At 45.5% G+C, this 21,408-nt stretch overlaps 2 protein-coding genes across 6 annotated transcripts in view; one reads left to right on the top strand and one right to left on the bottom strand.

The window, feature by feature from the left end:
* The window catches only part of LOC146862951 (uncharacterized), a 56,920-nt gene extending 36,604 nt beyond the window's left edge, over positions 1-20,316 (top strand). The window contains exons 5-7 of the mRNA XM_085642319.1: positions 41-63; positions 3,777-3,910; positions 19,437-20,316. Of these exons, the coding sequence (XP_085498445.1) occupies positions 41-63; positions 3,777-3,910; positions 19,437-20,029 (750 nt within the window). The 3' untranslated portion in view covers positions 20,030-20,316. The remainder of the gene's footprint in view (positions 1-40; positions 64-3,776; positions 3,911-19,436) is intronic.
* Positions 1-21,408, bottom strand: part of ZCCHC4 (zinc finger CCHC-type containing 4) — a 452,628-nt gene that overhangs the window by 221,646 nt on the left and 209,574 nt on the right. The gene's annotated exons all lie outside the window — the stretch shown is intronic.

Genomic DNA, 21,408 nt, shown 5'->3' on the forward strand with positions numbered 1-21,408 from the left:
CACAATAACCTGTAACTCTGTTATCTCTTTCGTTTAACAGGTGGATGAACTAAAGGAGCACAGGTAAATATATATAAATGTCCATTACACACATTTTTGCGGAAAAAGCAACCTGAATGTCTAAGTTTTAGATTTCACACTGGGATTAATTATATAAATGGTACATAAATAAACTATATTTGCTTGGAAGCCTCCCCATAGAAAAACAAGACAGAACCAGGGGCCAGATGTACGAAACCTTCTAGTGGTCACAAACCTTGTGAGTCGCTACATTTGTGGGTTTACAGCTGCTAAAAAGTTTTGAACTAGGCACTAAACCCATTTTAGGAGGTGGTAAAGTTACTCCTAAAAGTGGCTCAGAAATAGATTAAAGGTCCACTGGGTGGCCAAAACTCATAAGAATGCTCATTTGTATGTCTCCCTGATCACAGCGTCTTCTTCAAAGGTCTGGGGTAAAAAAGGCTTGTGGCGAGGCCTAACCACGTCCCCCTCCTAATTAATGCCCCTTTGGGGTAAAGAAGAATTCTCTACTGGCCAAGATAGGCAAGATTTCCTCGGATGGGAAGAAGGGGGTTGCACAACTCTGGAAGACATGTTTGAAAGGGGGAAAATAATACCCTTTGAGCAGCTTAGATGAGTTTGAGTTACAAAAGACTGAATGATTTCCTACATCCATACACGGAAAGCGAGGTCACTAGGACCTCACCTCACTTGAAAAATGTCTTCTGAATAATGACAGCGAGCGGCTTATGGTATCCAGGCTGTACCAGTTCCTAAATAGGCTTGACCCTGGTGAAAGGCTTCCTTTCCAAGATGCCTAGGAGTGAGTTTGCCATCAGGCTACATGATGGGCAATAACATATATATTCATCAGTGGGGGTACTGGTATCTGCCATGCCAGAGGTAGAGAAACACTTCTGAAAATATTATACTGTTGCTACTATACGCCTACTCAGTTAGGGGCTACGGGACACCCACAAGGCACAGACTGCTGGAAAGGTGGTGGAGGGGCGGGATCGCTTACCCACATACCTTTCTGGCATCTGGGTTCTGCTGTAAGTCTATATGCCCAAAAACATTTGATTACTATACAAGAAAAAAAGACACTGGGAGCTAAAAAGCTCTACGTAACACTGGAAGCAATTTACTAATGTGAAACTAGGACATAGGCTATACAAAAAATTTCCTTTTCTATGTTATGTTACAAAAATACAATAAAAATATATTTAAACCCAATGGATTACGAATCGCAATGTGGAAGGTGCATGTTGGGGAGTCCTTTCCAAACGGCACTTCCTATCCCTAAATATCAATGGTTTATGAACGTAATAATAGTCACAAAGCATTGAAAAGTTACTAAAGTTGTAACTGATTTGCAAAATGGAAGGGGTCCTTTGTGGACCCCATACCCTATGGAAATTGGCGTAAATGCTTCGGTGTGAGTAGGCAGTGTTGCAGGGGCCACTGCCAACTCTCAATTAAACTTAAAAACACAGAGAACCCCCTTTTTTTAAGGCAGCCCCTGTTTCCTTTGAGGATATCGGGTTCCTAGAAAAGGATTTTCTTCATTTAAAAGCAATCACAGGCATGTTCTCTACTGACCCTCATAGGCCACCATTCCTGTGACTGTGACCAATCAGAAGGAGTCTCATTTTGTGACCTACCTAATGAATATTAATTAGGTAGGTCTGACTGCAACCCATTCAGATTCCTTATATAACAAACTAACCTATTAGTTCAAAAGTTGGTTCACAAATTAAGCCTCTGGTCATAAAAAGTAGAATAGCAAATTGTAGTGGCTTTTTGATAATGTTAATTCAAAACAGTACTAAGCACACAAAACACAAAGAAAAATGTAAGGCAATATAATACAGTAGTAAATCACAAACAACTGGCTATCAACACTATGCAATGTTGGCGACCAGCAAACTATCATAAGCATTTGCACAATACTGAAAGAGAAAATACAATACTACCACAAAGCAATTATGAAAAGCTAATTGACCACAATCACTACCCTGAAAAATGGAAGATCACATCCTTCCTACCAAAACTGAGATGCTTTTTTTGTGAAGTTGGAAAACGTTACTGTTCGTAACACTATTGTTTCGGTACACCTAAAAGCAAGCAAACACAAAGGTATCAAATAATAATGTGTCTCATGTAACCTGCATCTCAGAGTTCTGGTCCAGAGAGGTAGGCCCTACCTCCTTCTTTGAGGCTTAGTGCTGTTGGTCTCCTAGTGGCCTTACAGGATCCTTGTCAGAGGCTCCGTGTTCATGGCGGTTGGGGACCAAAGCCGATGATGTAGCAGCGGAGACAGTAGTCTAACTTCAACATGTGCAAGCCCACATGCACAAATGGCTTACTCTAGCTCATACAGCTTTCTCTCACTCTGGTTAGCTAGCAAATCAATTGGGTGTAACCTTTGGGTCGGCTACGAGCTTCCACACAAACAATTTCAGAAACAGCGGCAGGGCAAGCCTACGAGCTGCAAGGGAGTTCAGACTTATTGCTAGCATGGAGCAAATGGGCATCATTCAGATCGCTTTCTGGAACCACCAACAGCAGCAGGCGACATGCCGGGCTGTGTCCAAGGAGTATAAACCAACCTGAAGGAAAGCTGCAGCTTTTGTATTAAAGTTCAGACACTTGGGTTAAGGCCACTGCCAGAGTCTATATATAATTGAAGTTCAAATGGTCTAGACAATCAGGATTGGGCAGCAGTTCCCTCCTCAGAGAGGTCCTCTTCCCAAACTGCACTGCAGTGACCAATGCCTTCTTTAGCTGGCCTGGTACACCTTCCAGGGGACTGCTGTGACCGAAACCCTTATGTATTCCTTCCAGAAAACCCTATAAACTAAGAAGAGGAGAGAAAGAAAAAGTGGGGACGGAATTGTCCTTACTGTCCTCTGTGGCCAGCATTTATCCTCCATCTTGGAACTGCAATCAGTTATGGGTAGCCCTAATGAAAGGTGTGCCATTAGTGCTGGCAGAACAGTCACCAGGTGCACAATGATGAACTCCACGTTCACAAACTTTTAAATCCCAGGAAACAAATAAGCAAAAAGGAGGTAGTGTCTGATCAGGATACTGGACCTGATAGCTTGGGGAGGTCAGCGGGCATTACCACTAGAAGCAGCTTCTGCTCTCAAAGGTGTGGTGATACTGCAACCAGGCAGGGCTCCTGAAAGGGGATTTTGACAATCTTTACTGCACTATTGTTTGGTACAATCCATGACCAAATTAAGCCAGTTTCCAAGCACTGTGGTGCCCTTCTAAGGGAACAAGCGTATTAATGTATTCACTAAGCCTTAAATACACAATTAAGTATTATCTGCTTTTACAGTGGAATCTAGATATTGGCCCAGCCAATCAGAAGTCTCAGACTGCCTTCATTAACTAGCATTTGTGCCTGCATGCGGTGGGGTGAGACATGCGCCGACTGCTAATTTACGTCATAGTGCCAAGCATTGCCCTCATTCTCTCATGCACTCAAACACTCCCACTTTTCCCTCCAACCATCCATGCACTCTTTATCAATCCACCCACTGACTCATTCTAGCACTCACTCAGCCACACAACCACACAAAAAGCTGAAGCACCTTCAAATAAAAACAGTTAAATATTGGCTTTGCCAATGCTTGTCCTTCTATGGGTTGAACCTGGGCAATGCCTTTTAGAGAAGAACAGTCCTCAAATTTTAGAGAAATGTTGTGCTCTTGACATGTACAAAATAAGAATCATATCTAAAATGTATTCCTTTTCTTTGCCAGCGAGTTTAACAAGAAAACATTTGCCGGGGAAGAGTTTGAAATAAACAAATCCAAGTTCCAGAAACTTCTCAAACTCCTGAAAAATATTTCCGAAAAACTCCAAGCAAAATTGCTACAGAAATCACTATTGCTGGGTACTGTATTCTCACAACAGTATTTATACATAGCAATTGTAAAGAGAATTTGTAAAGATAACACTCAATATTTTGTTTAATTCAATGAGCATGCGCGCAACGGCTTCCCAAGAAGACATTCAACGCTACGTCGCTACCTGGGTAACCTTTTACGTAATAAGCCGAAGAAAACATTATTTTTTACTTTTGTCCATTTATAGCAAACAAAATCATCAACACAGAATTAGTTCTTTTTTTCTTTGGAACCACTGAAAAGATTATAATGCTTAAAAGGGTCATCAACTAAATCACTTCCACATTAAAACATTTAAAAAGTGGGACGAAAGGCTTTAATCTTACATCTTAATATTCCGGGTGAAGCAGCTTACTGTTTACCCTGGATCTAGATACAACATAGTTAATAGAACCAGAAACTGCAAGGCAGAGCACAAGTCTTTACTTTCATACAACTGTTAGAAACTGGTAAGTAAATTATAATGTGAGGCGTGGGTGGCCCTTGAAGGACACCAGCTTTGTAGCAACTAGCAGTGGGCAAGCCAGAGAACTAATCAGAAGAGCCAAGACAGAGGTCAGGCTTGGCTCTAAGAGCCAAAACAAGAGCAACATCGTCATGTGAATGGTCTCTTGCTTTCTCTCATTCTACCGCCATTTTGTAATCTGCTCTCCCTCTTTCCATCTCTTGCAATTTCTCTCTCTCCATCTGTTTCTACAGGTTGCTTTTTCTCTCCCTCCCTTTTTCCCTTCTTCGTTGCTCCCTTTGTCTTTCTATTTCACGTCTCTCACTTTTTTACCTCTCGCTCTCCATGCCCCACTACCTGTCTCTTTCTCCGTTTCTCCTTCTGTCTTTCTTGCTCTCAGTTCCTCTCTTCATCAGCCCAACCTGGTTATCACCCCCTTGCACCAACTTTCTTCTTTCAGCTTTCTTGGCCCTCTGCGCACTACATGAGCATTCTCCAAGCACCTTGGAGCCAGTGTCACAGGATTTTTCCATTTTGATTGTAGAAATGTAAATAACCAGCGGCCCTGACCACCGTTTCCTCTGGTGCACCCAGGGGTGGGGTTTACAGATGATGTGATAAGGTGCAAGGTGATGCAGAGGAGGCAGAATCTACAGCCTATTGGCTTGACTTGCTTTTGACTAGGGGCACCAAGGGGAGACCTCGGGCCAAGTCAAGGCCAGATATATGGCTTGAGCCTTCAATGGCAACCTCACCTCTACCAGCAACGTATGTAAAATCTTTGAATTGACAATATGACCTGAATTGTCGTATTTTCTTTTATCAATATTAACTTGTTTTTTCTATAGTGCTTACACTTCTACCATATGTAAGGGCTATGTTTTACTACTTAGTTTATCAGTGTTGCGGCCATCTTGGGAGTAGGAACCACTGTGTGGTCAGCGACATTCCAGTCTCCTAAGGAAAAGACCATGTAGTGCCCAATTCTTTATAAATTCACATTCTTTGAGGATCATATTGCAGCAGACATCTTTTTGCTGCTGATTTTAACATTTGTTTGCTGAATATTTTAACTTTGCACCTGTAGGTTTTTATATCAACTCTATTCTTTGCACAGGAGCAGTTTCTCTCCTCTTTTCTGTGGTGGAATAGATCAGGGCACTGTAGATTAACTGCCTTCCCCAGCTTTCCAAGTACAGTCCCCACCACCTAAATTACTGGTATAGCGGTGGCTATCTTTGGGGTTGCGTGGTGGGCCCGTCTCCAGAGAGATAGTTTGTAGGAAAGGAGGATCTGCTTTTATGGTTACCCCCACTTTTAACTTGGTGCTAAGCTGTTATTGACTAGTCTGATCCTGCTAATTAGGACCCCAGTCTCTCTGATTTCTCCCCTTAATTGTTATGTTCAGTACTTAGGTACATCCCAGATTGGATACTGGGGTACCCTTATCAGTCCCTAGTATATTGTACTAAGGTACCCAGGGCATAGGGACCCCAGTGGTCCCCCCATGGGCTGAAGCATGTATTATGCCACCCATTGGAGACCATTCAAACTGTAACTACAGGCCTGCCACTGCAGCCTGTGTAAGCTGATGCTAGCACCACTTATGAAAGATATAGGTTTCCTATATCCAGGGTCACAGCACTTAAAACCTATAAGCCACCCCTATAGCAGGCCTTTACATTCCTGAAGGCAGGGTGCTTGGTTCTAAGTGTGAGAGTGCTCCTGCATGAGCAGGACACCCCTACAGCCTACGGAGTCCATTCTCTCAGGTTGTAAGTGAAACAGCCATATACTATATAAAGGGGCACCACGTAATTACACGATGACCATCTCAAATTTGGCTGAAACAAATCCTATCATGTTTGGTATGAAACCTGCTGGAATTATAAGCCCACACCGTAAACGGTGTGGGAGTATGATTCCAAGCACTGGAACGGGCCTCTGTTAGGCTCTCAGTGCTCCCGGTGCCTGTCTTCTAGACCCGGACAGCACAACATGGCTTCTGACGACCAGAGACACAATTCTGCCCTCCTGCTGCTTAGCCAAGCTCGAGCAGGGGAAGGCAGAACAATAGGTATCCTGTCACAGGGAGGTGTGACCACCTCACAGACAGGATTTAGTGTATTGGGGTCAGGTGGGTGTGCTGGCCAGCGCCACTCAGTCTGCATGGAGGGCACATTTGATGCTTCCTTGCATAGTCCAGTTCAAAACCAGCTCTGGGAGCCGTTGGCTCCCGCTTAGGTGCGAAACTGGACAAAGGACATGGGAGTAACCTCTCCCCTGTCTAAACCCTCCCCTGGCAGGGTCCCCTGAATCGGCACAACTCTTTCCTTAGGGTACTTAAGGCTTAAGGGCTTACCTGGGTGTAGGTCCCTAGATTCCTCATGGGACACAATTCAATTCAGACACCACTTCAACTTCTACAGTCTGGGCACTTTGAACTTGGCTGAACTTCGTTTGGGCTCGACTTCATCCCCCTTTCAGTCTGCTGCATCGTCTGTGCCTGTGCACCATATAGGAACCTTCCAAGGCCTGTGGGCATCCAAGACACCTGGAGGAATCTCCCTTCAAGTGAAGGAGTCACTTCCCTCCATCTGCAGGCACCACAATTAAGCTGACCAGTCTGTTGATCCTGAGCTCCTATGGACTCCAAAAGGTCCAACAACACAGGTGGTGGTTCTCCATAGTTCTTGAGGCCTGCCCTGCCCTCTCCAAGTTTGCGGCCAGAATCCCTCGTGGGAGCCGCAGGAACCGAACCCCTGTGCACCGCTTCGACTTGCCGTTGAAAAGGCTTTTTGGCTTCCTTCCACCAAGATCTTCGGGCTCCAAGTAGCCCCAACTTAAAGCATCTCCAGTGACCAGAATCCTAGTCCACAACGCATCGTTTGCATCGCGGCATGCATCTTTTGGTGAGCTGCTTGAGGTCCTTTTGCGACTCCAGTGGCTCCGGCCTGTCGGTCCTGTTGAGGGGCACCTTTGTTTCTTTTGGGCTCTCCTGATTGCACAGAGCCTGCCCTGACTCCCCTGCTTGTGGTGAATCCCCTAGACCTTGCTGGTCCCGACACTGCACCTTCTTCGACTTCTAAGTTGTTTGCAGCTGCCAAGTCTTGTTGGGGCTCCGGACAGACACCGACCCCTCAACTCTCGACATTTGACGTGGGACAGCTCGTGCACGGCTCCTGGTCTTCCACAGCGTCGCCTGGTCCTCACAGCTGCAGAGTTAAGGTCACCGTCAACTCCTCTGCAACTCCCGACATCGGTGGGCATTCGTCTTCCAGGTCTCCGGGTCACTCCGAGTTACATAGACTCTGTCCCCTCTGCTTGCAGGTACTCTTCAACTTGAATCCACCTTCAGGTTCCACTGGACACCTTTCTCCTTCTCCAGCAGCGGCACTTTCCGGAAGTCCTCCATTGGGTTCGACAGCGTTTTCCGACACCACCTATGCACCTGGCTTCCCTGGTGTAAGTAATATGGGTACCAGGGTATCCACAGGTGGGGTGGTGCTCCAGCCTTCTGTCTTTCACGGGGTTTCTTCAGGGTCCACTGGGAAGGGTTCTTAATCTTTAAAATTGCAACCGCGACTTACACGTTAATTTGTACGGAGAACGCGGCCGTGTTCCCACACTGCACACGATCTCCGTGGGGCTCCTAGTCATTCACCTTGGGTGGTTCCTTGGATCCCCGGCACTTCTATGTCCTCTGTACATTGTCTTGACTAGAGTTATGGTTCTTATACGAATTTCTTAGTATATGGTCTGGTCCCCCCCTGGGGTCCACTGTGTATTCTGTACTATTTACTTGATTTCTATGCAAAGTATTGTGTGCATTGTGCATATCTCCAGGTAGGAGATATCTGTATGTGTTAGTGAGTGTTATATAATAAATAAATATTTTTATAAATACATTGTGTGGTTCTTTTTCACTTAATCTATACCTATGAGATTGCATTCTGGTAAAACAAGCTGCTTTACACTCCTTCTGCACAAACCCTGAAGGCTGCTCTCCACAGCTACCACTTAGAGAGCTTACTAAGGTTGTCTAAGACCTCTTAAATCACAATAAAGGTTGCTTGGACTGGTGCAGGGTGCCCACTTACGTAAGTGGACATCATATACCAGGCCAGCCTCTTACATAGGTCATGTACCGCTCAGCGTAACTATATTACCCAGTTGTAAGTCTATCTGCACTGGCCCGTGGTCAACTTAGTCTTAGACCCGAAATGCTGCCATTTGTCCCTCAAAATCTGGATCACATCCTATTCCCCATTCTTAGACCAGAACTGAACTGTCTGACCTCTGTTATTATGATTGTTTTCTTAGTAACACTAACAAATGCACACACAATTGGTTATCCTCAACTACTTGGAAAAATACCTGCCTTTCAGCCAAACCTACACCCTGTTTGTAAAGGCAGGTTTGGTTGATGTTTTTTGTTTAGCAAAGCATGCGGATAACTTCCAAATATTTCTTGCCATGGAAATGAGATTTAAGGAACGGTCTGACTCTGGAAGCCACTCCCCCTGGTTTGTGGTCTGCTAGTGATTAGCCCTGAGCACAAATATGGCGAAAAAGTGTCCATATTCTCGGCCTCTATTTTTTTTAAATATTGGTATCTCCTTCACCTTTAGTAGCTTAAACACAATCCCATTGGGTCAATTTTTCCCTCTGCTAATTTTAACCTGTCATTTGTGCTTGTTACAACCTTTGCATTACTGTAATAAGGTTCTTGTTGAGTCTGACATTTTCTCCCCTTTAGTCAAATGTTTAAAGTCACAACCAAATCCCCCGAAGGGGATGTAAACAGCGAAGGAGAATATGAGGGAGAGAGCAAGAAAATACACGTACTCCCATGGAGTGCTAAAAGATAAGGATGTTCTTGGGGACGAAGTCAATGCACCACTAGGTGGGCGCGAAGCAACTAGGAGCTTCCGGGTGGGGTGGAGAGGGGGGTTAATATTTTGGGAGAGAGAGTGAGCAAGAAAACACAAGCACCCCTGTAACGTGCTGGAAGACAAGGAAAAAAGTAATTTGTGGGTGTCAGGTGTGGCAAGTAACTGATTCAAAATGATCGTAAAGTTGCAATGCACGAGAGAAGGGAAAAACAGAGGAAGAGGAAGTAATGCCACTGAAAAAGAAGCAAGTCAATAAGATCAACAAGACAGCCAACAATAATAAGCAATGGGTTGAACCAACACCCTTTCTAATTATTGGCATTGTAAGCACACAATAGTGCTTTCTAAAGTATCCAGCTAAAGTCATTTAAAGTCGCGATCTAAAAATATCCTCCTTTGACAAAAAGTACGTGAGAGTATTGTAATGCGTTTTTTTTCACACCGTTTTGCTCCATCATGATTAAGGCTTCCAGTTTTCTGTTTTTACTGATTTTTACAAATAAATAAAGATGGAAAACAATGTGTTTCCTGTCCGTATTTATTTTTAAAAGCAGAAAAATACCGAAAATTGTGTTTTTTGTGAGTGACTTTCGACACTGTCCTTCTTCAATTTCAAGCCAACATCAGAGCTGAGAGACAGCATGGGGAGTTGAAAAACAGGATGGGATTTCCTTAAACATAGGCATACGTTACATATATTTGTATATATGCTAATATTTACATGTGGGTATAGTGTTCTGCTATATTGGTTGCTTAATTTGTTAAAGCGCAACAGGCATTAAAGTATGAGTGCAGATTTATCAGTTAAATAAATGTGGGAATACACCATGTTACGACTCCATTTATTCTTAAAATACGAAATAAATATGGATAAATACCATTAAGATAGCATAAAAAACAAATATGGATAAATACAGACATAAATGTTGGAAAATAAATACCATAACACCGGGAGCCCTAATCATGATTCAACTGCCAGCACTTTGAAGCACTAAACCCCAAGCTTAACAGTGCTGCTAAACCTCTCACTGCTCAGACAAAATTAGCAAACAAAACAATGTAAGGTAATTGCTAATTAAGTGCTGCAAGGTTGCCTAAATACTCAGTAAATCAGGTTAATGAAGAGTGTTTCTGAAGCTTAATTAGATTTCAAGAACGCCTAAGACACCATTTCTAGTCAAAGTTTTACAAACAAATTAACGAACTCCGTGGACAGGGGCTAATGACCGGGTGCAGTCAGCCACACACCAGAGGGCTCACCTGGATGGAGTCTCTTACAAAAGCCACAATCAGACGATGACATCCTTCCACACTGTGAACCCCACGGCACACCAGCCCTGAGTGGAACCTCTACTGCCACAGCAAAAGCTTCTGGGACACCCAAGGGTAGACTCCATGTCCCCATTCAGTAAAGCACACTCAGCCAGTACTCATGGTGGGCAGCGGGGTCCTCTGAAATACCCATTCTCTGGCGCTCTGTGGAGCAGCTTCTCGCCCTGCTGCCATCTTGTTTTGATTTCTCTCATTCTGTGCTGACAATGGGATTGGTTCTGTATATAATTTCAAAATAAAAGTTAGCAACAGGTTTGAAGACCTAATCTACAACAGAAGGTAAACACCCACAAACCTGTAGGTTTATGGGTATTAACACATCTCTTGCAGATAAATTCCCACCGTAATAATTAGGTGTTATATTCAAGTTAAGGGCAGGAACAGAGAGGGTTATGTGGAGTAGGTGCATTTCATTGATATTTAGAAGTAAGATTTTAGTCCATGATAAAACACATTTCCACAGTGGAGAAACAAAAAATCTTAGATTCATAAATGCACACTGCAGTCACATTAACTCACCTGAAAATAACAATTCTCCATGTGTAACTGTAACGCATGCGGCTAGTAATAGGACTACCATAATATGCACAACTACTGTAAGGTCAGTAGTAAAATTAAAGGTGTAAATCTAGGACTGTTATTGTCTCATGTAAACAATATCCCATTACCTCTGTACTTTATTTTAGCCACCATGGAGCAGATTCTTGTAAATATAAAAGATAACCAAAAAGCTGCCTATCGTTTTTTTCCAACTAATTGAATAGATTTCCAACGAATTGAAGATTCACAAACCCCTAGAATTACACTTGTACATGTTTGCTGAGAATCCTAGATTTTCACACGTACTTCTCTCTTTTCACTTACTCCTTCAGATTGTCAGCAGGCAAGCCACAGTAGTTAGGGCTGCAAACATGCGCGCTAGTGCTTTGAACTTTTCATATATTTTTTTTAAACTGGGAAAATGGTGACGTTTGGGAAACTTAAACTCTCTGTACACCATTACTCCAAACTTTTTAGGAGTAAGTTTCCATGTTTAAATGGGGTGGAAAAACACTGGGATAGTCTGTAAATGCTCAAAAAGCTACATCTTTATAGGGTTTTCTTACCTTCCTAATGAAGACCCATACTCATACTCTGGGAGTGCCCATGTTACCGGTGCTGATCTTAACTTAGTACCAGTAAAGGGTCTGTTGTACGAAGCTTCCTCTGCAAGTGATCATATCCACAGCTCTTTATTTAAAAATATATGGCATTTACTCTTGAAAACAGCTTCAATGCACACCAAGTTAAACTTGGGTGCAAAAACAATTTAAGAAATTTGCTTATAAATAGAATACATACTTAAACGAAAATAGATCACATTCCCCGTCCTTTCCTATAACTGCCTGTAATCCCCTAGAGGTGAATAAGAAGAAAGCAAAACATACACTCCCTTCTTTCTTGTCGCCCACTATGCCCGTAGTAAGGTCTATTTATGCCTTAAACGCAGTGAGAGCAGTAGTGACAACGTAAGTAAGAAATAATCTCATTGGCTTACTACAGACCACTGCAGTTCGTTCCTGCCCTTACCACCAAGCAAACTAGGTGTTTTATCATCCTCTAACCTGCAAGGAGCTCGCTTACTTCCTTGATGTCACACTACCGTAAACATACAGGCTTTGCATCACCCACATATACAATCAACAGCCATGCTTTTACATATCCAGTAGCATTAATTAACCAAATTTGTAGAGGTAACAGCAGTGAGGTCATGCACCCTTTGACCTACAACTATATCATAGAAGCGACATCACACATACTTTGACTTTGATGATGGGTCATTACAATTTTTGACCAACCTTTTTTTATTTTTTTAACTCTTTCTATTAAGCAACATAACTAGGAGCACAGTAATACAAATCATCCATGACATACAATCAAATGTAATATATTTGTAGGTTATTCTCAGCATATTGTTCTTGAAGATTCTTCATTCGAGCATCTCGTCCTCAATATTTAATGGGCCATGCAATCTTTCTTCACTGCGTTGTAGCTCCACAGTGAGAGACAGGCAAATCTCATCCCTGTACATATTCCATGCAGCCCACTTACGATCCCATTTTTGGGGGCATCCTCTACGTTTAAAAACATCCTTCTCAGCAATCATGGCTCTATCCATGTCAGCTACCCAGTTCCTGACAGTTGGCATTTCTCCCACGCCCCATTTTTGTGCAATGTTTCATTTTGCGAGGGCCCATCCCAGTGAGACCCATGTTTTCTCGTTCTGGGTGAGGTCTGTGGCTTCCCTTTTGTTCAGTAGGCATAGTTTTGGGGTGACTCAATTGTCTAACCCCCGGCACTCTCCAGTTGATCTGCAAATGTTTTCCAGTATGTTTGGGCGACTGGGCACTCCCAAATAGTGTGAAGGAAAGATCCCTCCTGGTGACACTGTCTGAGGCAATAAGAGTCGGCTCTCGGCCACTATAGTCGTTATTCCCAAGGAGGGCAAGCCTCGTGACCGCTGTACCTCTTACCGGCCTATTTCACTGCTCAATGCGGAGCCTAAAATCCTGGCGAAAGTCCTGGCCAATCGATTGTTGAGTGTAGTGTGCGACCTTATTCATCCGGACCAATGCGGCTTTATCCCGCACCGCAACACCGCTCTTAACTTGCGGCGTCTGCACGGGGTCCTCGCCAGGGCGGAGTTCCTCCCCGAACCGGCCGTGCTGGTTTCTTTGGATGCCACGATGGCATTTGACACTATTGAGTGGCCGTTCCTCTGGGCCGTCTTGGAAAAATTCGGCTTTGGAGAGGGATTTATTGGCTGGGTGAGGCTCCTTTACACGGGACCCATGGCTCAAGTGGTGGTGAATGGGCGGGTCTCTCGGCCCTTTGCCCTTGGCAGGGGCACGAGGCAGGGGTGCCCGTTGTCCCCGTTGCTTTTTGCTCTCGCCCTGGAGCCACTCGCTGCCTGGCTCCGTTGGGAGCCCTCGCTTAGAGGGATCCGGTGGGGCCCGGGCTTTGAAGATCGGGTCTCGCTGTATGCGGACGACATTCTCCTGTACCTCACCTCACCGCGGCAGTCACTCAACGTCCTCTTTGACGTTCTGACCTCCTTTGGGAACAATTCGGGTCTCACGATCAATTGGTCTAAATCCTGCGTTTATCCCATCGCTGGTGGTCCTCCTCTCCTGCCGCCTCGGCTCCCGATTCAAATATCTCTGAGCGGCTTTAAGTACCTGGGGATATACGTTTCGCTGGACCCGGTGGCTCGCTACGAGCAGAATCTTCTGCGTCCACTTCGGCGGCTGCGGGAGGACACGGCCCGGTGGTGCAGGCTGCCCCTGTCCCCGCTGGGTCGGGCCGCGCTGTTTAAAATGATGTCCCTTCCCAGGTTCCTCTATGCACTCCAGAACTCCTTTGACGTTATCCCAGTGGCCTACTTTCGGGAGGTGGAGAGCCTGCAGAGGAGACTGGTGTGGAACGGCCGGGCGCGTATTGCTCTTGCCAAGCTCACTCTCCCCTGGTATGACGGGGGCATCGCGCTTCCTGACATTCGCAGGTACTATTGGGCCTCGCAGCTATCTGCCATTAACCACGCCACGTATGCGCCCGGCTTGAATCCGGCGTATGAGATGGACAAGTTCCTGCTTCCCGGCGGGAACTACAACAGGGCACTTTATTCCCGCCTGGCTGACCGGACCCTTACGGGTCCTACTAAGATCGCTGTGCGGACCTGGAGGGCTGCCACTGCGGCCACGGGCTGGAGTGAGCGAATGACATGTGCTACTCCCTTGTTTGCCTCCGACCGCCTGGGCAGCTTGTGGACCACCAAGGGGTTTGACCAGTGGGACACGATTGGTATCAGCAAAGTGGGAGACCTGTGGCACAAGGGCGCGGTCAAGACTTTCGCGGTGCTCCAGGCCGAATACGAGCTGACCGACAGGGAGTTCTTCCGCTACGCCCAGGTTCGACACGCCCTGCTCTCGGTCTTCGGGGAGGGGACCAAGATCCCTGTTTCCTCGCCCCTCGAGGACCGCGTACTTGACGGACATGTCCCTGATAGTACTATTTCTTTAATTTATAAAAAATTGATTAATCACCGGGCAGATCTCCTGGTGCGCCTTCGGGGGGCTTGGACTGGGGATGGGGTTGAATTGGACGACGAAGACTGGCAGTCTGCACTGTCGTCCCCCAAGGAGGTTGCCATTCCGGCTCGTCTCCGGTTGGTACAGCTCAAGATTCTCCACCGGGTGTATGTCACGGGTCCGCGCTTGGTCGCGATGGGATTCTCTGACGACGGACTCTGTAAACGAGGCTGCGGGCTCAGCGCCACCTTTCTTCATATCCTTTGGGAGTGTCGCGAGGTGGCGGACTACTGGCGCCGGGTCCACACGGTTATGGGACAGGTCACCGGGGTTGTGCTGCTGCCGGAGGTGCGTCGCTGTGTCCTGAATGTGTGGGAGCCCAATGACTACAACGCGGCTCAGACCCGATGGGCGGCCCTAGGGAACATGATTGCCAAGAGGGATATAGCGCAACTTTGGGGCGCTCAACGGCCGCCCACCGTGTCAGTATGGAAGGAGAATATGGACTGGTGTATGTTTCGGGAGAAGACAGTGTATGTGGCCCGTGGCAAGCCGGGGGCATGGGGTAGAATTTGGGGTCAATGGAATGCGTATCGCGGAGGCATCTGTACGCCCCCCCTGGTAGACACTGATATCGCCATGTCCCCCTGACCCTTGACGGCTCCTAGCGCCTTTTGTAACAACCACATATGGACGTTCATCTCCCTTGACCCCCTTCCCCCCCCCCTCCGTTCCCGGCCTCCCGGTCCTCCTCTCTTTAGCGGATTGCTCAAATGTTCTGACTGGAGTTTCCCGGGGGGAGCCTGAACCGCACTGATATCCCTCGTAACTCGCCTTTTGTTTTTATTGTTTTTCTTTTTTGTATCTGTTATTGTTGGACTGACGCTTGCTGTTCTTCGAGGACTATCTTGAGCCACTGCGGGGCAGTGCCCTGGGAACGGATTGCAGCCTTGATATGTGTATATTTCCTTATGTACCTAGCGGCCGGCCCGGGTGGTTGTAGGCCCATACTTGTAACCGAATTATTGTTCAATAAAAACTTTTTCCAAAAAAAAAAAAAAAAAAAAAAGAGTCGGCTCTCCTGCCCATTTTGACCAGAACTCCCGCAGCCAGGTAAACGTGGTGGAGAACTTTGACTTGGACAAGCCGCAGTCTCATAGGGATGGCTACCTCCCTTGGAGGCCAGAGCGTCTCGCCAGTCCTCTTCCTCTGGTGCTCCCAGGTCTGCGTCCGAGCACTGCCGCAGGCACGTTAAAAGATCCAGTTGGTTGTTGATCAGTTTTTTATAAGTTAGGGATATGGCCTTCTTGACCGTGGGGTTGAGTATCAATCTATCTTCTAGTAGGGAAGCCTCAGGAAGTGGACCACCCCCCCGGTATTGCTGTTTTGAGTGCGTGGCTAATCTGCAGATATCTGAATTTTTCGGTTAGTGCCTGGTCATACGCTCTGCAGATCTGCAAATGGGGCCAACCCCTTAAAATTCCACATGTCCCCCACCGCTGAAATACCAATTAGGTCCCACTTATCAAACCCAGGGCACGACCCAACCGCTCGGGTTCCCAGAGTGGGTTTGCACATGTATTTTTATTATGCCAGCCCAATTTTTTTATTGACCGCGTGCCAGATTACAATTGTACGAGCCATCGGGCCAGTATGGCCCAATTGTCGGGGTTTCATGTATAGTGCTTTACGATATCCACATTGTCCCATAAGCCACCAGTCCGTGTGGAAACTCGGGTCATCCCAATCCCCATGCACCCAGCTATTGATCGCCACGAGTTGAGATGCCCAGTAGTGTGACCCGAGGTCAGCCAACGCCATTCCCCCATCATATCATCACGCCGATAATTTCTGGATTGCTATACGCAGTGCCCGTCCATCCCACAGCAGGGTTCGCACTGCGGTATCAATGTTAAAAAAGTAGGAGTCGGGGACCCTATATGGAGTGTTTTGTAACGCATAGAGAAAGCGAGGTAACGGCAACATTTTATAAAGGGCTGCGCATCCCAGGAAAGTCAGAGGGAGGGAACGCCAATGTTTTACATCCATTCGGATGCGCGTCAAGGGCCCTTGTAAGTTTGCCTCATAAAAACGAGTGGGGTCCGACGTTATATAGATACCTAAGTAGCGGGAGCCCTCTGAAGCCACAGGGATGTCATACTCCCTTGGTACGGGAGGCTGCGGCCCCCGCAGTGGGTATAATTGCGACTTAGACCAATTTATTGTATATACTGAGTGATTGCCGAATATACGGCAAATATGAAGGATACGATGAAGAGTAGTAGTCGGAGAGGCCATATATAAAATATTTCATTCACATATAGAAAAATTCTGTCTTTATGATTTTCGGTCCATTTGAGTCTCAGTATGAGAGGATCTCCCCTTACCCATGTCGCCAGGGGTTCTAGCACTAGGGCGAATATTAAGGGCGATAGGGGGCACCCTTGCCGAGTTCTCCTACCCAGCTGACACTGTCTGGACGTGTGTCGGTTTACCACCACTTGAGCAGTCGGGCTAGTGTACAGTAACATGATCCATTTTATGAAGTTGGGTCCGAAGCCCATTCTCTCTAGGATCACAAACATATAGTTCCATTCAATAATGTCGAAGGCCACTTTGGCGTCCAGGGACGACAAGACCACCTCTTCCCCAATCGTATGTTGTCTAACCAGAACCCCATGTAGGAATCTTAAATTCAGGGCGGTGTTCCGGCCAGGCATAAAGCCGAACTGGTCTGGGTGTATCAGTCCTGTGATCAGAGGGATAAGTCTGTTAGCTAATAATTTTGCTAGTATCTTAGCTTCTGCTGTCAGAAGGGAGATAGGTCTATAAGCCCTACAATCGTTGGCTGGTTTGCACGGTTTGTGTATTACCACAATTGTGGCTAAACAGATCTCTTCTGATAACAGCCCTTTCGCATAGCTGTCTAAATACATTTGGCAGAGATAGGGGGCTAACCTGGAAGCCGTTGACTTAAAAAGCTCAATTGGGAGCCCGTTGGATCCCATAGCTTTGCCCAAACTTATGTCACGTATGGCGTGTTGGATTGCATCTTCTGTGGGTTCCCCTTCAAGGGAGTCTCTTTCCTCTGGTGATAGGCAGTTGACTTTAATAGTGGAGAGAAGCTCCCGTGCTGCATGTGGCGGGACCGTCCCAGCCGATGTATATACCGAGTCAAAGAAGCAAATGTTTCTGCGATATTTCAGGGATCAGTGATCTCTTCCCCTGTGGGCTCATGCAATTGGTGTACCCATGTCGATGCCTGTTCTCTTCTTTCCAGCCAGGCCAATAGTTTGCCCATTCTCTCCCTGTGCTCATAGATCTTATGGTAGGATGCCTTTTGCTTTGCATTAGCCGCCTCTGTAAGGAGTTGTCTGTAGTCTAAGATCTTAACCGCCAATAATTGCTGAGCAGCGTGGTCAGGGGACTGTGCCAAGGCTTTTTACCCCTTCAGAATTTCTACTTCAAGTTGATCAATGCGTTTTGTTAATTGCTTCTTATGACCTACCATCAAGGCAAGAGCTCTTCCCTTTATAACTGCCCCAAAAGCGCCCCATAGGATTTGGGCTGAGGTTACCAAGCCAACGTTTTATTTGAAATATAATTTGGTGTCTTTGGTTAGCGCCGCCTTGATATGGGGTGTTTTAAGAGCCCATGGGTTGATAGTCAGGGTCGTGCACCTGGATTGGGGACCCACCGTCATCTTCGTTAGAATAGGGGAGTGATCCGAGATCCCACGGGCTAGGCAGCAGGCCTCACTAAATTCAGACAGGTCCTCAGGGAGTGTGAGCATGTAGTCTATTCTTGATTGCCTGTTATGTGCCCGCGAGTGAAAGGTGAATTGTGTAGTGGTAGGGTTGAGGTGTCGCCAAATATCTACAAGGCCAAGAGCCCCGAAGATTTCAGCCAATTTAGACCCCGAGCCAGGATATCTGCGCGGGGGCAGTTGGTCAAGTAAGCCATCTACGGTAAGGTTAAAGTCTCTCCCTATCGCTAACGTGCCAATTGGGAGGTCAAGGATAAATTTGCTAAGGTCCTGTAGAGTAGACTGTCGCAGCGCAGGGGGGACCTAGAGAGCACATTAAGTGTTTTCCCTTCCCAGGAGCCAGATACTGCCACAAACCTTCCCTGTTCGTCGGTCCATGTTTTCTTAACCATATAGGGGCAGTTCCTCCGCAGAAGCACACCTGTCCCACGGGAGCCAGAGGTAAACTCTGTATGCGCTATTAATTGATAACCCCATCTGTTTAGGGCCCTACACGTATTGCCAATTAAATGGGATTCTTGCAAGAGGACTATATCGGGAGCCTGCCTCTTTAGGTATTGGAGGACTGTTCCTCGTTTGAGTTTGTCCCCAAGCCTATTTACATTCCATATAAGGAACTTAAGTTCCGCGCATGAGCCCATTACTAGCAGTGTGAGTGTAAGCCCTGTGTATCAGTAGCGTCACAAGACGCTCCAATGATGGTTACATTTTTGTACACACGTATTGTATGTTTGCTGATGGATTAAACACGCATTGTTGCGTGAGAGCGGATAAGGGTGATGCACTCCATATGCGATAGACCATCTGTTTTTTAAATGACATTGCTGCAAGCTACCAATAAAAGCTACCAATAAAAAAGCCCCAAAACAGAACAAAATGAAATGTGACTGTGATCCCTATAATCCTGTCTTCTTGTATGCCCTAGCCCCCAAACATATAGGAGGGCTCATGTATTTTGTTAAATATAATGCACAATTTAAATATAAATTCTAATATTCTTTTTTACAGATCAAATACCCATCCTGCTTGATGTTGAAACCTCAAACAAAAACATTTATATTTCCAGCGACCACACTGGTATGTGCCTTGTGAACGAACCTCAGAATATTCCAAACAGCCCTCTAAGATTTGACGCGATGTGCTACGTGCTCGCTTCCAATGGCTGGATGAGAGGAAAGCAGTACTGGGAGGTCGATGTACGGTCTTCTCCAGCCTGGACCATTGGGATGGCCTATGGATCGATTGAGCGTAAGGGGAAGAAGAAATCTGGGAAGCTGGGAAGAAACCGGCTCTCCTGGTGTTTGGAGCTGAAGGATAAGCAGCTGCTAGCTTGGCACAATGATAAAGCCATTCTGTGCGGCAAAGGGCTCACTGGCATGAAACAAGTCGGAGTGCACGTAGATTGTGAAAGAAGTAAAATTATCTTCTACAATGCAAAAAGCATGAAGGTCCTGCAAGAATTTTCAAGTGCCACTGCTCCCTTTTTTGACCGGTTGCAACACCAGTTTACTGAAGCCATCTTTCCAGCATTCGGCTTATTCCCACCAAAATCAGGACCAATTACTTTTGAAAGACTTCAGTTGTGCAACTCCTCTGTTTGAAGCCATCATTTCGGCAAATGTTATCATTTCAACTAGTCACTTCAAATTAAGGGCAACGCCATTTAAGAGATGCAACTTGTAGCCTGAAATTACGTAGAGGCATTCCAAGTCAAGTAGACTGTTTTCAACACGCAACAAAAATAGATCATAAAAAAGGTAAATCAGTATAATTACAAACCAATGTGAGATATCTTATCACACATTCAGAGTACATAACTCAATCAAACCTATGAAAAATAAATATCCAAGGCAGAATGTATGAATTAAAAAACTTCTTTCGACCTCAACCTATACCATTTCCTTGACTGAAATCCTAATTGCCTTGTAGTTTTACAGGCAATCCAAAATATAAGAGACTTTCCAACATAGCAGTGGAGTGGTTGAGAACTAGTGCTACACTGCACTGAAATAATCAGCACAATTTAATTAGGGGATAGAAGCCTTTTTTTCCTTTCCACACTAGTTACTGTACAAAAGAGCAAAGTCTAGAGTTGTTTCCATACGTGACCCACTGCAACCACAAATCCCATTGTGTTTAATCTATCGTTCCATTGAGCAGTATACATATAATTGTTAATGTATGTACAAAGGGAGAGGTGGAGGCTGATTAGGACCGCACCAAACAAATATTAGTGGTTAACGTAAAACAATTCAAATAGTGCACGAAACCAGAGAGTACTACCCTCTTTACTCTCAATAATGTGGGACAAAGTCCTACAACAACATATAAATGCACAGGAGGTTCAGCACTATGTACTATGGTTAGATCTCCAAGTACCTAAATACTTTTGTATCGTTAACAGTCAACGAGTAAAATAACGCGTTTCGCCTCCCATGAGACTTCTTCAGGGCTCAATGATATGGTGAATCTAATTCCTTTTTATCGTGTTGTTCTTTAGGGTATGGTTTCCAAAATTCAAGTATTATCTCCTCGTGTTGAGAATGATTTCATTTCCCGACGCCACCGCTCGGTTCGGATGCAGAGTATGCTCTGCATCCGAACCGAGCGGTGGCGTCGGGAAATGAAATCATTCTCAACACGAGGAGATAATACTTGAATTTTGGAAACCATACCCTAAAGAACAACACGATAAAAAGGAATTAGATTCACCATATCATTGAGCCCTGAAGAAGTCTCATGGGAGGCGAAACGCGTTATTTTACTCGTTGACTGTTAACGATACAAAAGTATTTAGGTACTTGGAGATCTAACCATAGTACATAGTGCTGAACCTCCTGTGCATTTATATAATTGTTAATGCTTCTGATCTAAATTGAAAGAAATTCTGCAATTCCGAGCCTGAGTAGTCAATCCGGTCGAACATTTGCTTTGAATTTCGAGACTTGTAGTGCTGAATTTATAATGGGAAAACCACAAC

This window comes from Triturus cristatus, chromosome 2_2, assembly GCF_964204655.1.
Source record: "Triturus cristatus chromosome 2_2, aTriCri1.1, whole genome shotgun sequence".
Lineage (NCBI taxonomy): Eukaryota > Metazoa > Chordata > Amphibia > Caudata > Salamandridae > Triturus > Triturus cristatus.